We start from the raw sequence: 16335 nt of genomic DNA, 5'->3' as shown, positions 1-16335 counted from the left end.
AGGTTTAGATGAGGTGACCGTTAGGTGAAAGAAAGGATGTTACAGAAAGTAGAAAGATATGTGCTTAAGTAATTGAGATGGAAGGAAATATACCCAATATTAACAGAATCTTAGATGGCCAGGTGTTCACTGTTCCAGATGAGCCCTGGAATGTTTTACTGTTTAAAAAAGATGAAATAATTAATACTATAAAGCTAAAAGTTCAGTGAACACATAGTATATGAACGTGAATTAATTTATACAGAGACTAAAAATCCTTTTGGTGCATGATATGTGAAAGAATCTTAATTATTCCTGTGATCTTTGGAATTTGGTGTGACTGTTTAAGCTGACAAGCATTCAGGTTATTTTATGTATTTTTAATGTTGAATTGCCAACAAAGCTTGTGTTGATTTCTGTCATTGTATATCTTAAAGGAATATTTTATTCACTTGATTTTAAAGCTTTGTTAATGCATTACAGTTATTTTTCTAGTTTTTTGTTTTCTTTTTTTTGTTTATTTTTGGTCTGGGATTATTTCCTCCTCATATTCTCGGTGACTTTCTTTTCTTTTCATACTATTATTGCATTCTCTAATGATATTCCACTGTTCTTATCTTTTCTTTCTTACCTTACCCCCTGTCCTCAAGCTCTGGCACTGGCTAAATAAGAAGGTAAATGAACACATGGATGTTGGTTTTTACTACTGAATTCCCCCTTTATCTCTATTCTCATTCTGTTTCTGTCCATATGTCAAACTTAGTTTATGCTTCTAAAAGTTCAAATTAATAAGCTATGGAAGGTCGTGAAGCATTAATACTGTCACAGTACAGTTTGCTAAACACCCAAAGCTATTTATTTTAGGATACATGGATGCTGTCTCCTTGCCTTGGTGTGTGTAAGAAGTTCTGTCTTGTAGTCCTTTTGTCCACTGTAAGTGATTGCTCTGTAATGTGGCCCAGCCTGATAACTCTATTCTTCTTTGATGTGTGAGAATACTTGATTCACTTGGCTGGTAATTTTATATAGTGTCTTTTTTTTTTTTTTTAATATAACTAGTATTCCAGAATTTCATTTTTAACTTAAAAAAAGATTGTGGTCATGGCCTGTGACATCTAATTTCATGTATTTCGCAAGGTATGAGATTGTATGTATGGTAAATGCTTCACATGATTTGCATGGAATAGGTTACATTTTTAATAACTTTGATAAAGGCTAATCTGGATAAATTAATGCTGTACCTCTGACATGTCCACATGTAGTAGTTCTAGACTTAAATTCATCAAATCTCTGGGACAGATAGCAAGAGATGACATTTATGCGTATTGTGTTTAAACACGATAAGACCCTAAAATTTTAACTGGAAATATTAGAACAGGTCTTAAGAAAGATGTACTTGTTGGAAATAGATCAAGGTGACATTTTTGACTCTAGAGATTAGGATTTCCTTCTTTTTTAATTTTTTTTTTAATGTTTATTAGAGTGAGCAGGGGAGGGGGAGGGAAGGAGGGGGAGAGAGAGAGAGAGAGAGAAAGAAAAGAAAAGAAAGAAAAGAAAAGAAAGAAAGAATTCCAAGCAGAGGATCCCAAGCAGACTCTGCTTTCAGCACAGAGCCCGATGTGGGGCTTGAACTCACAAATCCTGAGATTATGACCTGATCCGAGATCAAGAGTTGGACGCTTAAGCGACTGAGCCGCTCAGGTGCCCCAGGATTTCATTCTTTCAGTTGTAGAAGAAAGGGGAGACTTGACAATGCCTAAACGTGTGTAATAAACAGTGTGTAAAATAAATAAATACACTTATAAACCACCCCCCAATATATATGCTGCTGTCTATACCTCCATTCCCTGCAAAACTAATACGATTAAATAAGTTAAATCCTTGGCAAATGATAGTGCTGCAAACGGAAGTCACATTTTCTCATTTTGAGCAAAGTAGGTGGTTTTAAACACATCTCCAACTTGTGCATATTGAAATTAAATTGTCCTCAAGGGATGAGAGGAAGTAGAGTTAAAATCATTAGATTCAATTTGATTTAACCTTTGGTGACTACATGAATTAGATTACCTAATTTAGAAGTCTAACTCATAGCCAACTAGTGGTGACTTCAGTTATAAAAGGTTCCTAAGAGATCACGTGACGTTTTCCTTTTCTTTGATGATGTGGTGTAGCATAGATAAGACATTGGTGTTGAGCAGGAGTAAGTGCTTTAAGTTCTGAGGCTATATGTTTGAGGAAAGCACATAAGTAAGTTGATGTCTGTTTTATTACAATACGTCCATGGCCAGAAAATTTGAAGCACTGGTTATTTGGTATTTCAAGTTCAAGTTGGGTGAATTAGGAAACGAATTCAAGAGAAGTGAGGGTGAGAGAGAACACATCTATGGTTAGTTGAAACACAACCTATTTCCCAGGGCTTGTTTTTTTGTTTTTTTTTTTTTTAAATTTTTTTTTTTTTTTTTTTCAACGTTTATTTTATTTTTGGGACAGAGAGAGACAGAGCATGAATGGGGGAGGGGCAGAGAGAGAGGGAGACACAGAATCGGAAACAGGCTCCAGGCTCTGAGCCATCAGCCCAGAGCCCGACGCGGGGCTCGAACTCCCGGACCGTGAGATCGTGACCTGGCTGAAGTCGGACGCCTAACCGACTGCGCCACCCAGGCGCCCCACCAGGGCTTGTTTTATTTTGTAGTATTGATTATTTGCACTAAACCTCAACCATAATTTGGTTAAAAAAACAAAGTGAAATAAAAGCCTATAGGCCCAGAATAATGAAATAGGAAAACTCAGCAGTGGAACGATACTTTCTTAATAGGCTTGCTACATAAATAAAGCTAGTTTGGAATTTTCAGAGTCTTGGAGTATAACTGTACATTTACTGACATCTCTAAATTAAAAAAAAAAAAAAGAGCATTCCCTTTATTCACACTTGAAACACTCAGAATGTCATTTTAAGATGACTCCTCTTCCCCTTTAAGAAAATAAATTTAAAAACTAAAATAATTTCTCAGAATGTGGAAGACTGGGGAAATATCAGGGACTGAGTGATTTCATTGGGTAGGCAGTAATGACAGCTGGTGGCAGTGATAACAGGTGCTGTGGATTCCACTGCCCAAAGCTGAGCCCAGGACCAGTTCTGCCTCCTGGGACAGTGCCTCTGGCATTTCTTTAGGGATTCTCTCCTCCGTCCTCTTCTCCATACCATCTTTTGCCCATGTTTGTCTTTCTGTGTCTGAGTTGCTGTTTCCTTGAGAGTTTTGGTCCATTCACTCCAGGGGTTCTTTTCCTCCATCTGAGTTTTCTGTCCACTTTATTGTTTCCTTTTTATTGGTCCTTCATTCTATGCACCAACACCCCCTAGCCACACATTTTTTTCCTCCCATTTTGACTTTTTTTTTAATCTCCCTTTACTTTTTAATACTTTCTCTGTCTCTTTCCCACTCCTCTCTCCCTGTCTCTCTTTTTACCTCTCTCCCTTTTTATCCTGTTTTTTTTTTTAACCTTATTTTAACTGGCCATAATACGAATAGACACTTTCCCCCCACCCTGTCTTTTTTAGCTTAACGTATTGAGCATCTTATATGGTGTTATTTATTTTAAATTTTGAATGAAACATCTAACCCTCACTGTTATCTTTGCAATATAAATTTTCATTTAGATGACTCATAGTGTGGATTTTTTTCCAACCCTTAGGTAAATGACTTGTGATAGGAAAATTCTACCCTGGTTTAAAAACATAAAGCTTGATTTTGTAATGCTGATATACATAATTTGTTTGTGAATATCTCATGTTTTATGTTAGAAATACCCAGATACAAATTTAGATATACTTTCTAAATAAAGCATCATTTACATTAAAACATATTTCAGAATAGACATTTTTTAAAAAAATTGGGACTCCGAAGTTATTTTCAGAAATTGTTATTTGTGAATACAAATCTGGTCTTACTTCTGAAATTATTTATGCTTGGCTCTTTAAATCTATATTTGAGCTTTTACCATGTGCCATGCACTGCCAGGCTTGGGAACTACAGGGAGGAATCCTAGCACTAGCTCTTTCATCAGAAGCTGTCTCAAGAACCAAGTGTAGAATTGGTTTCTGATTGTGAAACTTTTCAGTTTCATTGATTTTAGAATGTACATTCAAATATGACATCTGACCTTCCATATCTTAGAAATGTGTTACTACTTTTTTAATCTCTACATTGTCTTTGATGCTTTGGTAGCATGCACTGAAAATTAACTCTGCTGTTTGAAGCTGTAATGGTCAAGATAAAAGTTGAACTTTTTATCTTTGAGTTCACTGCAGCATTGATTTCTTAGTGACAGTATCCGTTATGGAAGATAAAGGGATGCAAGCTTATAGCATGGAATGGAAAACAGATGTTTTAGAAGTCATGTTTTGTTTTTAACTACCATTCTTTGCTCTTGAGTGTTTAACTCACTGGAGAGCATAATTCAGATTTAAATTAGAACTCACTTCCTCCTCAATGCTGTAGCTCTTGTAGGGGTTGAGGGCCCAGTGTGGTTTCAGCAGCCATCAATGTAAATGATTGGCCTTTTGAAATGTTAAATGCCAGCTTTGCATGGCAGGAATTCTAGATAATCTATCAGAACTATTATATATTCTGAAAACAAAAATTTTGTTTTTGATATACGATTATTTGTGATTGTGAAAGATGAGAGAAGTTATATTCAAAATGGAATGTCAAGTAGCAGTTAGGGAGAGCATAATTTAATTATTGATTAAGGAATAACCATTACATTAATGATTAGTTTTTATTTATAGTCCATTTGTCCTAAAGCTTATGTTTTAAAAAGAATGGAAGTGTCAAATGGAATATCAGATTTAAAAAGTATTTGCTTATGAAGTCTCTCAAATACAAAAAGATGTAGAGAACATTGAGTCTGTCTCCAGCCTGATAAAACATTACCTGTATAATTAAAGCCCATTTTGTGACCTCCCTGATTGTACATCCACCTCCTAACTCTCCCCTCCCAGCCACCCTCATAATATTCTGAAGTTGATATTTCTGATGACCTTAACATTAGATTTTTATTATTACTGTTTTTGTAACCCCAGTGGCATCAAAAGGAAAAATATTTTTTTTATTAATTTTTTTAATGGTTTTATTTATTTTTGAGACAGAGAGAGACAGAGCATGAACAGGGAGGGGCAGAGAGAGAGGGAGACACAGAATCTGAAGCAGGCTCCAGGCTCTGAGCCATCAGCCCAGAGCCTGACGCGGGGCTCGAACTCACGGACTGCGAGATCGTGACCTGAGTGAAGTCGGATGCTTAACCGACTGAGCCATCCAGGCGCCCCAAAAGGAAAAATATTTTGAATATAATTTCCACTTTAATTTGCTTCTCTTTCATCTTGTGTCATTTAGGACATAACTGTTTTATAAGAGGCATACTTTTTCTAAAGCTATCTATTTGCTAATTGATAGTAAAATTTCATGAGATTTGAGGTCAGCTAATATATTACCATTATTTCCTTTAAAATATTAAAAGAATTTTTTTTAAATGTTTATTTTTGAAAGAGAGCACGAGCAGGAGAGGGACAGAAAGGGAGACACAGAATCTGAAGTAGGCTCCAGGCTCTGAGCTGTCAGCACAGAGCCTGACGCGGGGCTTGAACCCACAAACCGTGAGATCATGACCTGAGCCCAAGTCAGATGCTTAACTGAGCCACCCACGTGCCCCTAGAATGTATATTTTTCAAAGTTTATTTTGAGAGAGACAGAAAGCATGTGAGTGAGGGAGGAGCAGAGAGAGGGAGAATCCCAAGCAGGCTCCGTGGGGGCTTGAACTGAAATTGTGAGATCTTGACCTGGGCCAAAATCAAAAGTTGGACGCTTAATGGATTGAGCCACCTAGGTACCCTGAGATCTTTTTTTAAAATTTCATTTAGAATATTTACCAGATTCTAAATTACAACTTGAAATGTAAATATACCACTGTGTGAGAATTCAAACATAAATACAGGTTATGTTCAAATTGACTGCCATTTCTTAGATATGATGATAATAAATTCTTTATATAACAATGGTAATTAATGCTGTTAATTTTCTGAAGTTGCTTATGGCTTTCACTGCTTTAATCGTTATGCCATAGTTTGATTTGCAATGTTGAATATCCTATTTTGTCTTAATAATGTTTGAATACATATGCATTTTTATTAAGTTGTGCTTGAAAGATAAGTAATTCTCTTTTTCATTTCTGTACAGATGATCATCTGGTTGGAGAAGATGTTAGACAAAATAATTAGCATTTTCATCATATTTTTATTAGTGATAGGAACCCTTCTTTTAGCCCTACTCCTGACTGCAAAGGTAGAGTATAACAATTACTATTGCCATTAATAAACTCTTAATTGTTATAATTGTAGTATGCAGAAGAAGTTGGCAGAAGCCAGCATGGAAAATTTACTTTGCTTATAAATATATTTAACAATTAAATTATTTAAGATTTTTGCATTAGTAATTTTGTCACGAATTTGCCTAACTTTTATTTTTTTATGTGCATTTAAATTTTGTTATCAGAATCCTCAGAAGTAAGTGCAGATGAAAAAATTGATACTGAAGAATAAGTGGCTTCTTCTTTCAAAAGGAGAACTATGATCTGGTCTCATGACTCCTAAATTCATTAGTTCTTTGTTTCCTAGATCAGAATTTCTTGATTAGTTCCTTCCCTTCTTGTCTCATCAGTCTTTCTGCTAATTTACCATGGAATCTTTTTTGTTATCTTTTAATTTTTTTTTTTAATTTTTTTTTAACATTTATTTATTTTTGAGACAGAGAGAGACAGAGCATGAACGGGGGAGGGGCAGAGAGAGAGGGAGACACAGAATCGGAAACAGGCTCCAGGCTCTGAGCCATCAGCCCAGAGCCCGACGCGGGGCTCGAACTCACGGACCGCGAGATCGTGACCTGGCTGAAGTCGGACGCTTAACCGACTGCGCCACCCAGGCGCCCCTAATTTTTTTTTTTTTTAACGTTTATTTATCTTTGAGAGAGAGAGACAGAGACAGAGTGTGAGAGGGTTGGGGGCAGAGAGAGAGGGAGACACAGAATCTGAAGCAGGCTCCAGGCTCTGAGCTGTTAGCACAGAGCCCGACATGGAGCTTGAACTCACAAGCTGTGAGATCATGACCTGAGCTGAAGTTGGACGCTCAACTAACTGAGCCACCCAGGTGCCCCTACCATGTAATCTTTATTTCTTACTTTCTAGCTTACAATTCCTCTTTTTCTTCTTAGTTTGGACTATTAGAACATCACAGACTGGGTGGCTTAAACAATAGACATTTATGTCTCACAGTTCTGGAGGCTGGGAGTCCCAGATCAGGGTGCCAGTATGGTCAAGTTCTTGGCAGAGGGCCTCTTTCTGGTTCTCTTGTGTCTCTTCTAATGGCACTAATCCCATCATGAGGGCTCCACCTTCACAACCTCATTACTTCCCAAAGGTCCTGTCTCTCTCTCTCTCTTTTTTTTTTTTTAAATGTTTATTATTGAGAGAGAGACACAGAGTGTGAGCAGGGGAGGGGTAGAGAGAAGGGGAGACCCAGAATCTGAAGTAGGCTCCAGGCTCTGAGCTGTCAGCACAGAGCCTGACGCGGGGCTTGAACTCACAAACTGTGAGATCATGACCTGAGCCGAAGTCGGTTGCTTAACCAACTGGGTCACCCAGGAGCCCCCCAAAGGCCCTATCTCTTAACCATCATATTGGAGGTTAAGATTTGGACGTAAGAATTTTGGGAGTCTACAGACATTCAGGGTTTAACACCCTTCTTTCATCTAAGAAAACCATTCTCCAAAGTGCGACTAAAATTTTCTCTATATTTGATACATCTTCCTGACTTTTAAAACAAATGTTTATTCTGTATCTTAATCTTTATCTGAAATCCACTGAACTTCTCATCCTAGGTTTTGATATGTTGTTTTTCTAGGAGTTGTGAAGTTTATGTGAAATCATGGACATGAAAAATTTTCATATAGGTGCGCCTGGGTGGCTCAGAGGGTTGAGGGTCTGACTTTGGCTCAGGTCATGATCTTATGCTTTGTGGGTTTGAGCACCCTGTCAGGCTCTGTGCTGACAGCTCAGAGCCTGGAGCCTGCTTCAGATTCTGTGTCTTCCTTTCTCTCTCCCCTCCCCCTGCTCACACTCTGTCTGTCTCTCTCTCAAAAATAAACAAACATTAAAAAAATAAAAATAAAAACATTTTTTTTTCGTATAGTGCTGTAGAGGCATGGCAGTAAACGTTATCAATGGATAATCTGATACGCAGACTTTACTAAAGCATTGCATTGTTTCCTGCTGTGTCAGTTACCACTTGGAAGTCCTGTTCTCAGTCGTTCTCAGCCTCAGTATGTCCTCAGTCTTACCATTTGCTCCTAACAGCCTGCGCTCTCCATATTTCTGTTTCAGTTTCTGTGTGGTTCTTGTCTGTTCTTTGGATATGAATCATGTATAGTCACTTATAGAGACTGTATAGACTTTTTAAAGACCTTTTTTGTTTTTATTTTGCCTGAACCTGCCATTATATGTTCTTATCTTCTATTCTAGCTCCTAGAGAAATTTTACACCAGTATGATCTTCTGTTTTCCTTTTTCCTCTCTCCTGCTCTTCTTTCCCTTTTGTATTTCTCTGCATGGGGTCTTCTTGCCTGCTTATCTCAATTATGTTCATTTTTTTTAAAGTCCTTTTTCTTTGTTCAACCCATGCTTCAGTGAGCTTTTACTTTCCTGAACTTTGATAACATTTATTACCGAACCACTTCTTTGTGGTCTAGGACTCATGCAAACTGAGTTTTTGAAGGAAACTTACTGGTTATCTAGTCTTTTCTCCCAGCCAATAAAGGGATTATTCTCTAAAACACCATGAGGATATCCACTTTAATGTCTAATAGCCATTTCAAATGTAGTATGTCAAAAACCGAATTTCAGATCTTCCCTTGCTTATCTGTTCTCTTCCTCATAGTCTATTTCAGTGTAAATGACTACTCCATCCCACTTGCTTAGGTGAAAAGCCCCAGAGTCATCCTTGACTACTTCCCTTCTGTATCCACATCCAATTAGTCAGAAAATCCTTTTTGGCTTCATCTTGGGGTAGTAGCAGGGCAGCAATGTCAGGTAGTTCCTTTCCATCGAAAGCAAGAATAAAACAGTATAAAATTATTAAAAACACCATACCAGGGCATTGGAAAACCATTATGCAACAGTTTGAGGAGTATTTGCTCATGAAAAACTGTTACTGCATCTATTAAAACAGATAGTTTGTGGTTTTCTTGCTTGGAGATATTCTTATCCCGCCTAGCTTGGACAGCAGAAGCCTGTAGCTTTTCCCATGGAGGTGGTAGACTTGACTTGGGGCTGACAACAGAGTAGCTGTAAATTAAAGGGGGGAGATTCCGGAAGCAAGAGAGCCATGAAGAACTTAATAATAAGAGCATTAATAAACCATGCATCCTAGACTGGTATATGGGAGACCCCATGGAGTCCTGTGAACATTGAAAGCCTGGAGAGATTTGCAGATTGATTATGCCTTTGGTTGCATTTCTCAATTCTCATACATCTCAGGCTGCAGGGGATGAAGATTTCTATCGTGAAATATCTGGGCATGATTTCTGCCAAAATCGTTTGCTAACTGCTAAGCTGTGCAGGTTCAGGGGAAGGCTTTAGGCTTTAAAAAAATAATAAGATGAAAACACTGAGCAGAGACATCAATGACAGGGAAGGCAGATTTTGCGGTTTGACTGTAGATAAGTTAATTCCTTACTGAAAGAAACAACAGCTCTCAGAAAAACAAAACAAAATCCAGAGTTTCTACAATGCATTGTTTTAAATGTCTGATTTCTAACCCAAAATTATTAGACACACAAAGAAACAGAGAGGTATGACCTGGGGAGGAAAAAAAAAAAAAAAAAAAAACAGTCAAAGAAGTGGATATTTAAGTGGCTCATATGTTGGATTTAGTAAACATTTTAAAGCAGATATTATAAATAGATTTGCATATATATATGTACGTATCTATATATAAATATATCAAAAGAAGTAAAGTATGTTAATAATACATAAACAAATGCAGATGCTCAACAGAGAAATGGAGACTATAAAACAGAACCAAATAGAAATCCTAGAGCTGAAGAGAGCAGTAACTAGTGAAAAATTTACTAGATAGGCTTAACAGCAGATTTGGGATCCAGAAAAAAAACAATGAGTGAATTTGGAAAAAGATGAATAGAAGGTATCCAATCTGACACAATATTTGTCAAATAGTGGATGAGGAGAGACTCAAAGATTTGTAGGACAGTATCAAAGATTCTAACAGATACGTAATTGACATCCCAGAAAGTGAAAGGAGAAAGAGTGCAAAAAATATTTGAAGAAATTATGGCCTACGTTAAAAAAAATAAAAAAGAAATTATGGTCAAAAACTTTTCAAGTTTGATGAAAAACATTAAAATAGCCAAGAAGCTGAACAAACCCTGAGTGGAATAAATGCATATAAAACAAATACATACAAAACAAACCATACCTAGACAGATCATAGTCACCGAAAGCCAAAGAGAAAAAAATCTTTAATGAAGCAAGAGAAAAATTATGTATCACACACAGGAGAACAACAAAACAATGACTTCCTGTAATAAACCATGCATACCACAAGACATTGGAATGATATATTCAGTTTTGGGGAAAAAAAACAAGTAGTCAAGAATTTTATAATCAATGAAACTGTTCTTTAAAAGTACAGGCAAAATAAAAATATTTCTAGATAACCAAAACTGAGAATTTGTTAATAGCACACCTGCACTTTAAAGAACACTGAAGGAATTCCTTCAGACTGAAGAGAAATGACTCTAGAAATAACTTACGTCCAAAGGGAGGAATGAAGAGCATTTGGTAGATATGTGCATATGTATAAAAATTATATCCCCCACCCTTTTTCAGTTTGTTCAAATAACAGGACTATTTAAAAGTTTTAACACTGTATTGTAGAGTTTATAATACACATAGATGGACTATGTATGTATAACCATAGCACAAAGGAGAAGACTGGGATACAACCATAGTGGTATGGAGTTCTTATAAATATTTTATTGGAAGTAAGTCAGCATTAACTTGAGGTGATCTATGTTGAATTAAAGATGTGGTAAGCTTAAGCTTAAGATAAGGAAGCTTAAGGTAAATAGCAACCACTAACAAATTTTGGAGGAACTGAAATGGTATACTAAGAAATGTTGCTTCACACAAAAGAAGGCAGTAAAAGAATACCAGTAGGGATGAAACAGAAGACAAATCGCACAATGGCAGACTGAATCCAATCATATCAATGCGTATATTAAATATGAAGCAATTAAATGGCAGAGATTTTCAGACTGGGTATAAAATAGCAAGCTCCAGCTAAGTGGTATCTGTAAATGATACCCTTTAAGTTCAGAGCCCTAAAAAGTTTGATAGTCAGAAGATGAAAAAAGATACACCCACCACTCACACTGTAAACGTAAGGTTTGTAGGGTGATTATATTAATGTAAGAGCAGATAGTTTAAACAAACATTACTGAAGGTAAGTAAGAAATAAGGACTTGTCATAACGATAAAAGAGGTAACACTGCAGTAGGATTTACCAGTTTTAAAACGTGTGTATTCCTAATGGTAGAGCTAAATAGAAGGTGAAGCAAAATAGTCAGAATTAAAGGAGAAATAGACAAACCAGTGATTATGGTTAGGGATTCAGTAATACTCTTCTTGTGGTAACTGAGAGAATAAGTAGATAGAAAACTAGTTAAGAATAGAAAAGGCTTGAAAAACACTGTTAGTCAATGTGAAGTGACAACAGCAGAATGATGTTCTTGTCAAGTGAGCACGGAATACTCACCAGGGCAAACTGCCTGGTATGCCCAATTTGAAAATAGTAAAATATAGAGCATATTCTCTAAGGCTGGCTTGTTCCATTTTGTCTGTCTCATTTTTTGGTTATTGAGCAAGGTAAATTCTGAGATACAGTTTCAGCTGGCTTCCCTCCCCGCCCCCCTCAGAAACCTTGCTAAGTTCTTTATTTGCTTGTTTGTATGTCTCACACTGTTTCATAATTCTATAAGCACTGTTCATGCAGTGTTGATATTGCTTATATGTACTATACACACACACGTGTGTGAAATTAATATATTTATGTATTTGTCTTGTGTATATGTATAAATATTTGTATGTACCTATTCACATGTTGTTTTTCCTTAAGTTGTTGAGCTTCTTGAAGGTAGGGAGCTTTTATGTACTTTTTGTTTCCCATAGTGAGTGTCATAGGACATTATGTATAACAGCTGTTCAGTACAGGTTTCTAAATTAATTGAAACTAAGATGTGTAATTATTTAACTCTAAAAGCATTGTTCCAATAATAGTGTGGAAAAATAAATGTTAAATTGGGCTTATTTTTTATTGAGATTGTTTTTCTCTCCTATCCGTAATACAGGTGCATCAGGAGAGTGTGCACATGATTGAAGTCACAAGCAATTTGATTAATGAGACTCTAGCAAATCACCCTGAGTGGGCAAAGTAAGAGTATTATTTTGGCAAAATAGAAATGAATGGCCTACGTTCAGTATCTGCACAAAACGATCTGATCTTCATTGATGTATCTATGTTGGAAGAGAAAAGATGGAGTTTGCCAAAGCTTTGATGAATGTTGTTGTTTTTGCATCAGAACAGCATGTATTGGGGGATGGTGGGAGAGGGAAGAGTGTACCATTTTGGGAACAGTTTATGGTAAATGACTTTGTATTTGAATTGAGATTTATAGTTTACAACATGTATATGATTTGCAAAGGCCTTTCACCTACACTTGTATGTAGGTGTTCATCACAGTGACTGAGGAGGTTGAAGAGGCTATCCCCATTTCACAGATGAGGAAGCAGAATCAAAGGTTACAGAATTGGAGATAATCCCCCAGTGGCAGGGTCAGTAGTGTTTTCACATTGTGTCATTTTGGAGGCAGGGTAGGCAGTCTGTGGCTCAGGGCCAGATCTAGCCACCTGTTTTATTGGAACACATCCATACCCATTTATTTACATGTTGTCTGTGGTTGTTTGGGGGAGGGGGGGGTGCAAGAACAGGTAGAATTGAGTAGTCGTGATACAGATTTTATGTCCCGAAAAGCCTGAAATATTTTTACAGATAACATTTGCCAACCCCTGTCTTAGATAGGGTCTCTTTTTTACTTGCTTAATTTGGCTTCTGTGACAAGGGTTTTATGTCACCCTGTTGAATTTAATTGACAAACTGTATGGCCTTTTTTTTTTTCTTTTTTTTTTAATACCTTCAAAGTAGTCACTAATGTAAGTAGGAAGTACTCTGCCAGTTTTAGGATTGCAAATTGAGATTTCACTTGCTTTTCTACTTTGAATTGACTTTATTCCTTTATGTAAAACCTGCAAAGGACGTTTCTTGAACTTGGTTTAGAATCATATTTGAGTATCCTTAAGAAGGACATCTTTCAAAATGTGTTTCACACTCAAAGTGCTTGTCCTTAATATTCCTGGTTAGTTACCAATTGCAGTATATCCGTAGAAAGGAATAGCATTTCACTTAGCATTCAGTGACAATAAACTGTACATGCAGCAGCATGGATAGATCTCAGAATAAGTATGATGAGTGAAAGAAGTCAGGCAAAAAATAAAAAAACAAAAAACCCCAGAAAACCAACAACTGATACAGTATGATTCCATTTATGCTAAGTTCTAGGAAATGCAAACTAATCCATAGTGACAGAAAGATCAGTGGTGTCTGTGGATAGGGGTGGGCCCCAGGAAGGGAGTACATAGATGCACAAGGAGACTTTTGAAGGTGATAGATAATGTTTATTATCTTGATTAAGGACAGAAGAAGGGAAGTGGCATAATCAGATTTCATTCTAGAATAGTCTTTCCCTCTATACTATGGAGAAAAGATACACAGCATACAAGATTTGAGCCTTTTAGAGCTAGATGAGAGGTGATGAAGCCCTTAATTGTGGACATTTGTAGTGGAAATGAATAGGGTTAGTAAGATCTTAAGGAGGTTGGTTGGTGGTCAACTGGATATAGTTGGAAGAAATCTAGCATGACTTTTGTTTCTAGCTTTGAAAGTTGGTTGATGATGGTAGATTCAACTAGATAGGAAGTAGAGGAGCAGATACGGTGGGAAAAATAATTTGCTTCCTTTTTTTATCTTTTGTGTTTGAGGTGCCTATGATAGGCAGAGGCATCTGGAAGACCATTGGCTGTGTTGGTGTTTAGTTCAGAAGAGTGATCTGGAGTGAAGTTAAAAATCAGGCAGCGTTAATATCTCAAGGGCTCCTCTTTTTCGGCGGTCATTCTCCTGTAATGGAAATAAGCCCAGAGCCCCTCTATACTGGTTTTCAATGGCAATAGGACTGTCGCTGCTACTGTATTGAAGGCACACACAATCTGGGGAGCCCCAGATCAGAGCAGTTTAGAAAGTTGGTTGTTTTTATTTTTAAATTTTGTAATAATTCTAGATTCACCAGGCATGGCAAAGAAAGCCATAGGGAGGTCCATGGACTCTTCAGCCCATCTCCTCTAATGTTGACATCTTGCATGACTATGATACAATAACGAAACTAGGAAATGGACATTTTGCTAGTTTCACATGCATTTGTGTATATGTGTGTTTACAATTTTATCATATGTGTAGCTTCCTATAAGCTATCAAGACCATCAAGAACAGAACTGTTCCATAACCACAGGCTTCCTCATGCCACCCCTTTATAGCCACACCTACCCTCTACCTTCTCGTTTAACATATCCCTAACGCTTGGCAACCAATAATCTGTTCTCTGTATCTATAATATTGTTTCATGATTGATACATAGATCAAATCATAGTGTATGTAACCTTGTGAGATTGAAAGATTGGTAGTGAACAAAGTTCACTACTCATAATTCTGTTGAAGTTCATTGAAGACATTGTAGGTATCATTAGTGTGTTCCCTTTTATTGCTGTGTAATATTCCAAGCAGGAAGATGGAAGGAATTAAAAGCTGTTTAGGCTTTGATCATCTGTGGGAAGTCTGATTCTTTTGCAACAGATTAATGGAGGTAGACATGAATGAATACTAATGATTCTTGCAATCTCAGTACTCAGTGGATTCCTGTCCTGAAGATGGCAGTTGACTTTGTGGAAAATTCACGTAGATATATCTAGTGGGGGAGATACAGTTAAGAACTGGTTAGATATGCTGTCTTCCAGTGTGATGCACGTTTTATATACCCTACGTAGGTACCTCGACTTCCCATGAGTATGTTTTGTGAGCTGGTGGATAAATGACATAGGCAGGGTAGGGTCATCTTCACAGAGCTTCATAGAAAATGAAGTTGGAGCACATATTTATTCTTGTCTTGAACAATTTTGTTCACTTGGAGCCCATTTCTTGTTTTCTATTAACTAGTCTCAAGCCTGTTTATTCTCATGACCCTCCTCAGGAGATGGCATTAAAATGGTACTGAATGTGATTTAGCCTTCCCTTACTTGGGAGGAATCCCCCAGGCTAAGCTAAGTTGTTTTTAATGGGGCTGTTCTTTTGGTAAGTCACATTGTGATAGAGATTAACCTCTCTCCAGGAAGATGAGGGTAGGCCAGTCCAATTTCTAGGAACTTGGCTTCTCCTGACTGATCCCTCTTGACTTAGTGTAGTAGAATTAGTGATTGGTTCTGGTTGATAATAAGACCAAAGCACATCCCAGTTTGTCTCAGCCAGAGTTGCTCAGGTGTTTCTGGCCCTGTGTCTCTTACAGGGCGCTCATTGTGAGGAGGTCTGGATGGAACCAAGACCTTTGACTTAGCCTCACATCAGCTCTCCTCTCATCTGGAGCTCTTAGGACACCTGTGTGATGACGTTGGCAAAGTGTTTTCACAGTAGCCAGCAAGAGTTTATCAGGCCTTATAGATGCTTGTTAGTCATTAAGGATCTATTCAGATACTTCTGTCAATCTTCCTACTTTAACACTACAGGTTATGGGGCACCTGGGTGGCTCAGTCGGTTAAGCATCTGACTTGGACTCGGGTCATGATCTCGCAGTTTGTGAGTTCGAGCCCTGCGTTGGGCTCTGTGCTGACAGCTCAGAGCCTGGAGCCTGCTTGGGATTCTGTGTCTCTCTCTCTCTCTGACCCTCCCCCACTCACACTCTGTCTCTGTCTGCCTCTCTCTCTCAAGAATAAACAAACATTAAAAAACCAAAACAAAACACTACAGGTTATAATTTTCCCCATGAAATGTACTACCAGTTAATTGAAAACATTCAGCTCCCTTCAGAGCACTGATGAACCTGTAAATACTAGGATAATTTAAAAGGTACTTAAT

General features: G+C 37.3%; 1 protein-coding gene across 7 annotated transcripts in view; it reads left to right on the top strand.

The window, feature by feature from the left end:
• Positions 1–16335, top strand: part of TMEM245 (transmembrane protein 245) — a 102942-nt gene that overhangs the window by 33801 nt on the left and 52806 nt on the right. For 4 of the 7 annotated variants that reach the window (XM_045467727.1, XM_045467729.1, XM_045467724.1 and 1 more), the window contains 3 exons: positions 630–653; positions 6213–6317; positions 12452–12534. In XM_045467727.1, coding sequence (XP_045323683.1) covers positions 630–653; positions 6213–6317; positions 12452–12534 — 212 coding nt within the window. The remainder of the gene's footprint in view (positions 1–629; positions 654–6212; positions 6318–12451; positions 12535–16335) is intronic. The other 3 variants (XM_045467728.1, XM_045467725.1, XM_045467731.1) reach the window with 1 other exon arrangement.

The sequence above is a fragment of the Leopardus geoffroyi genome, chromosome D4 (assembly GCF_018350155.1).
Source record: "Leopardus geoffroyi isolate Oge1 chromosome D4, O.geoffroyi_Oge1_pat1.0, whole genome shotgun sequence".
Taxonomy (NCBI): domain Eukaryota; kingdom Metazoa; phylum Chordata; class Mammalia; order Carnivora; family Felidae; genus Leopardus; species Leopardus geoffroyi.
Note: the sequence above shows the minus strand (reverse complement) of the source record. Positions and strands in the feature narration are given on the sequence as shown.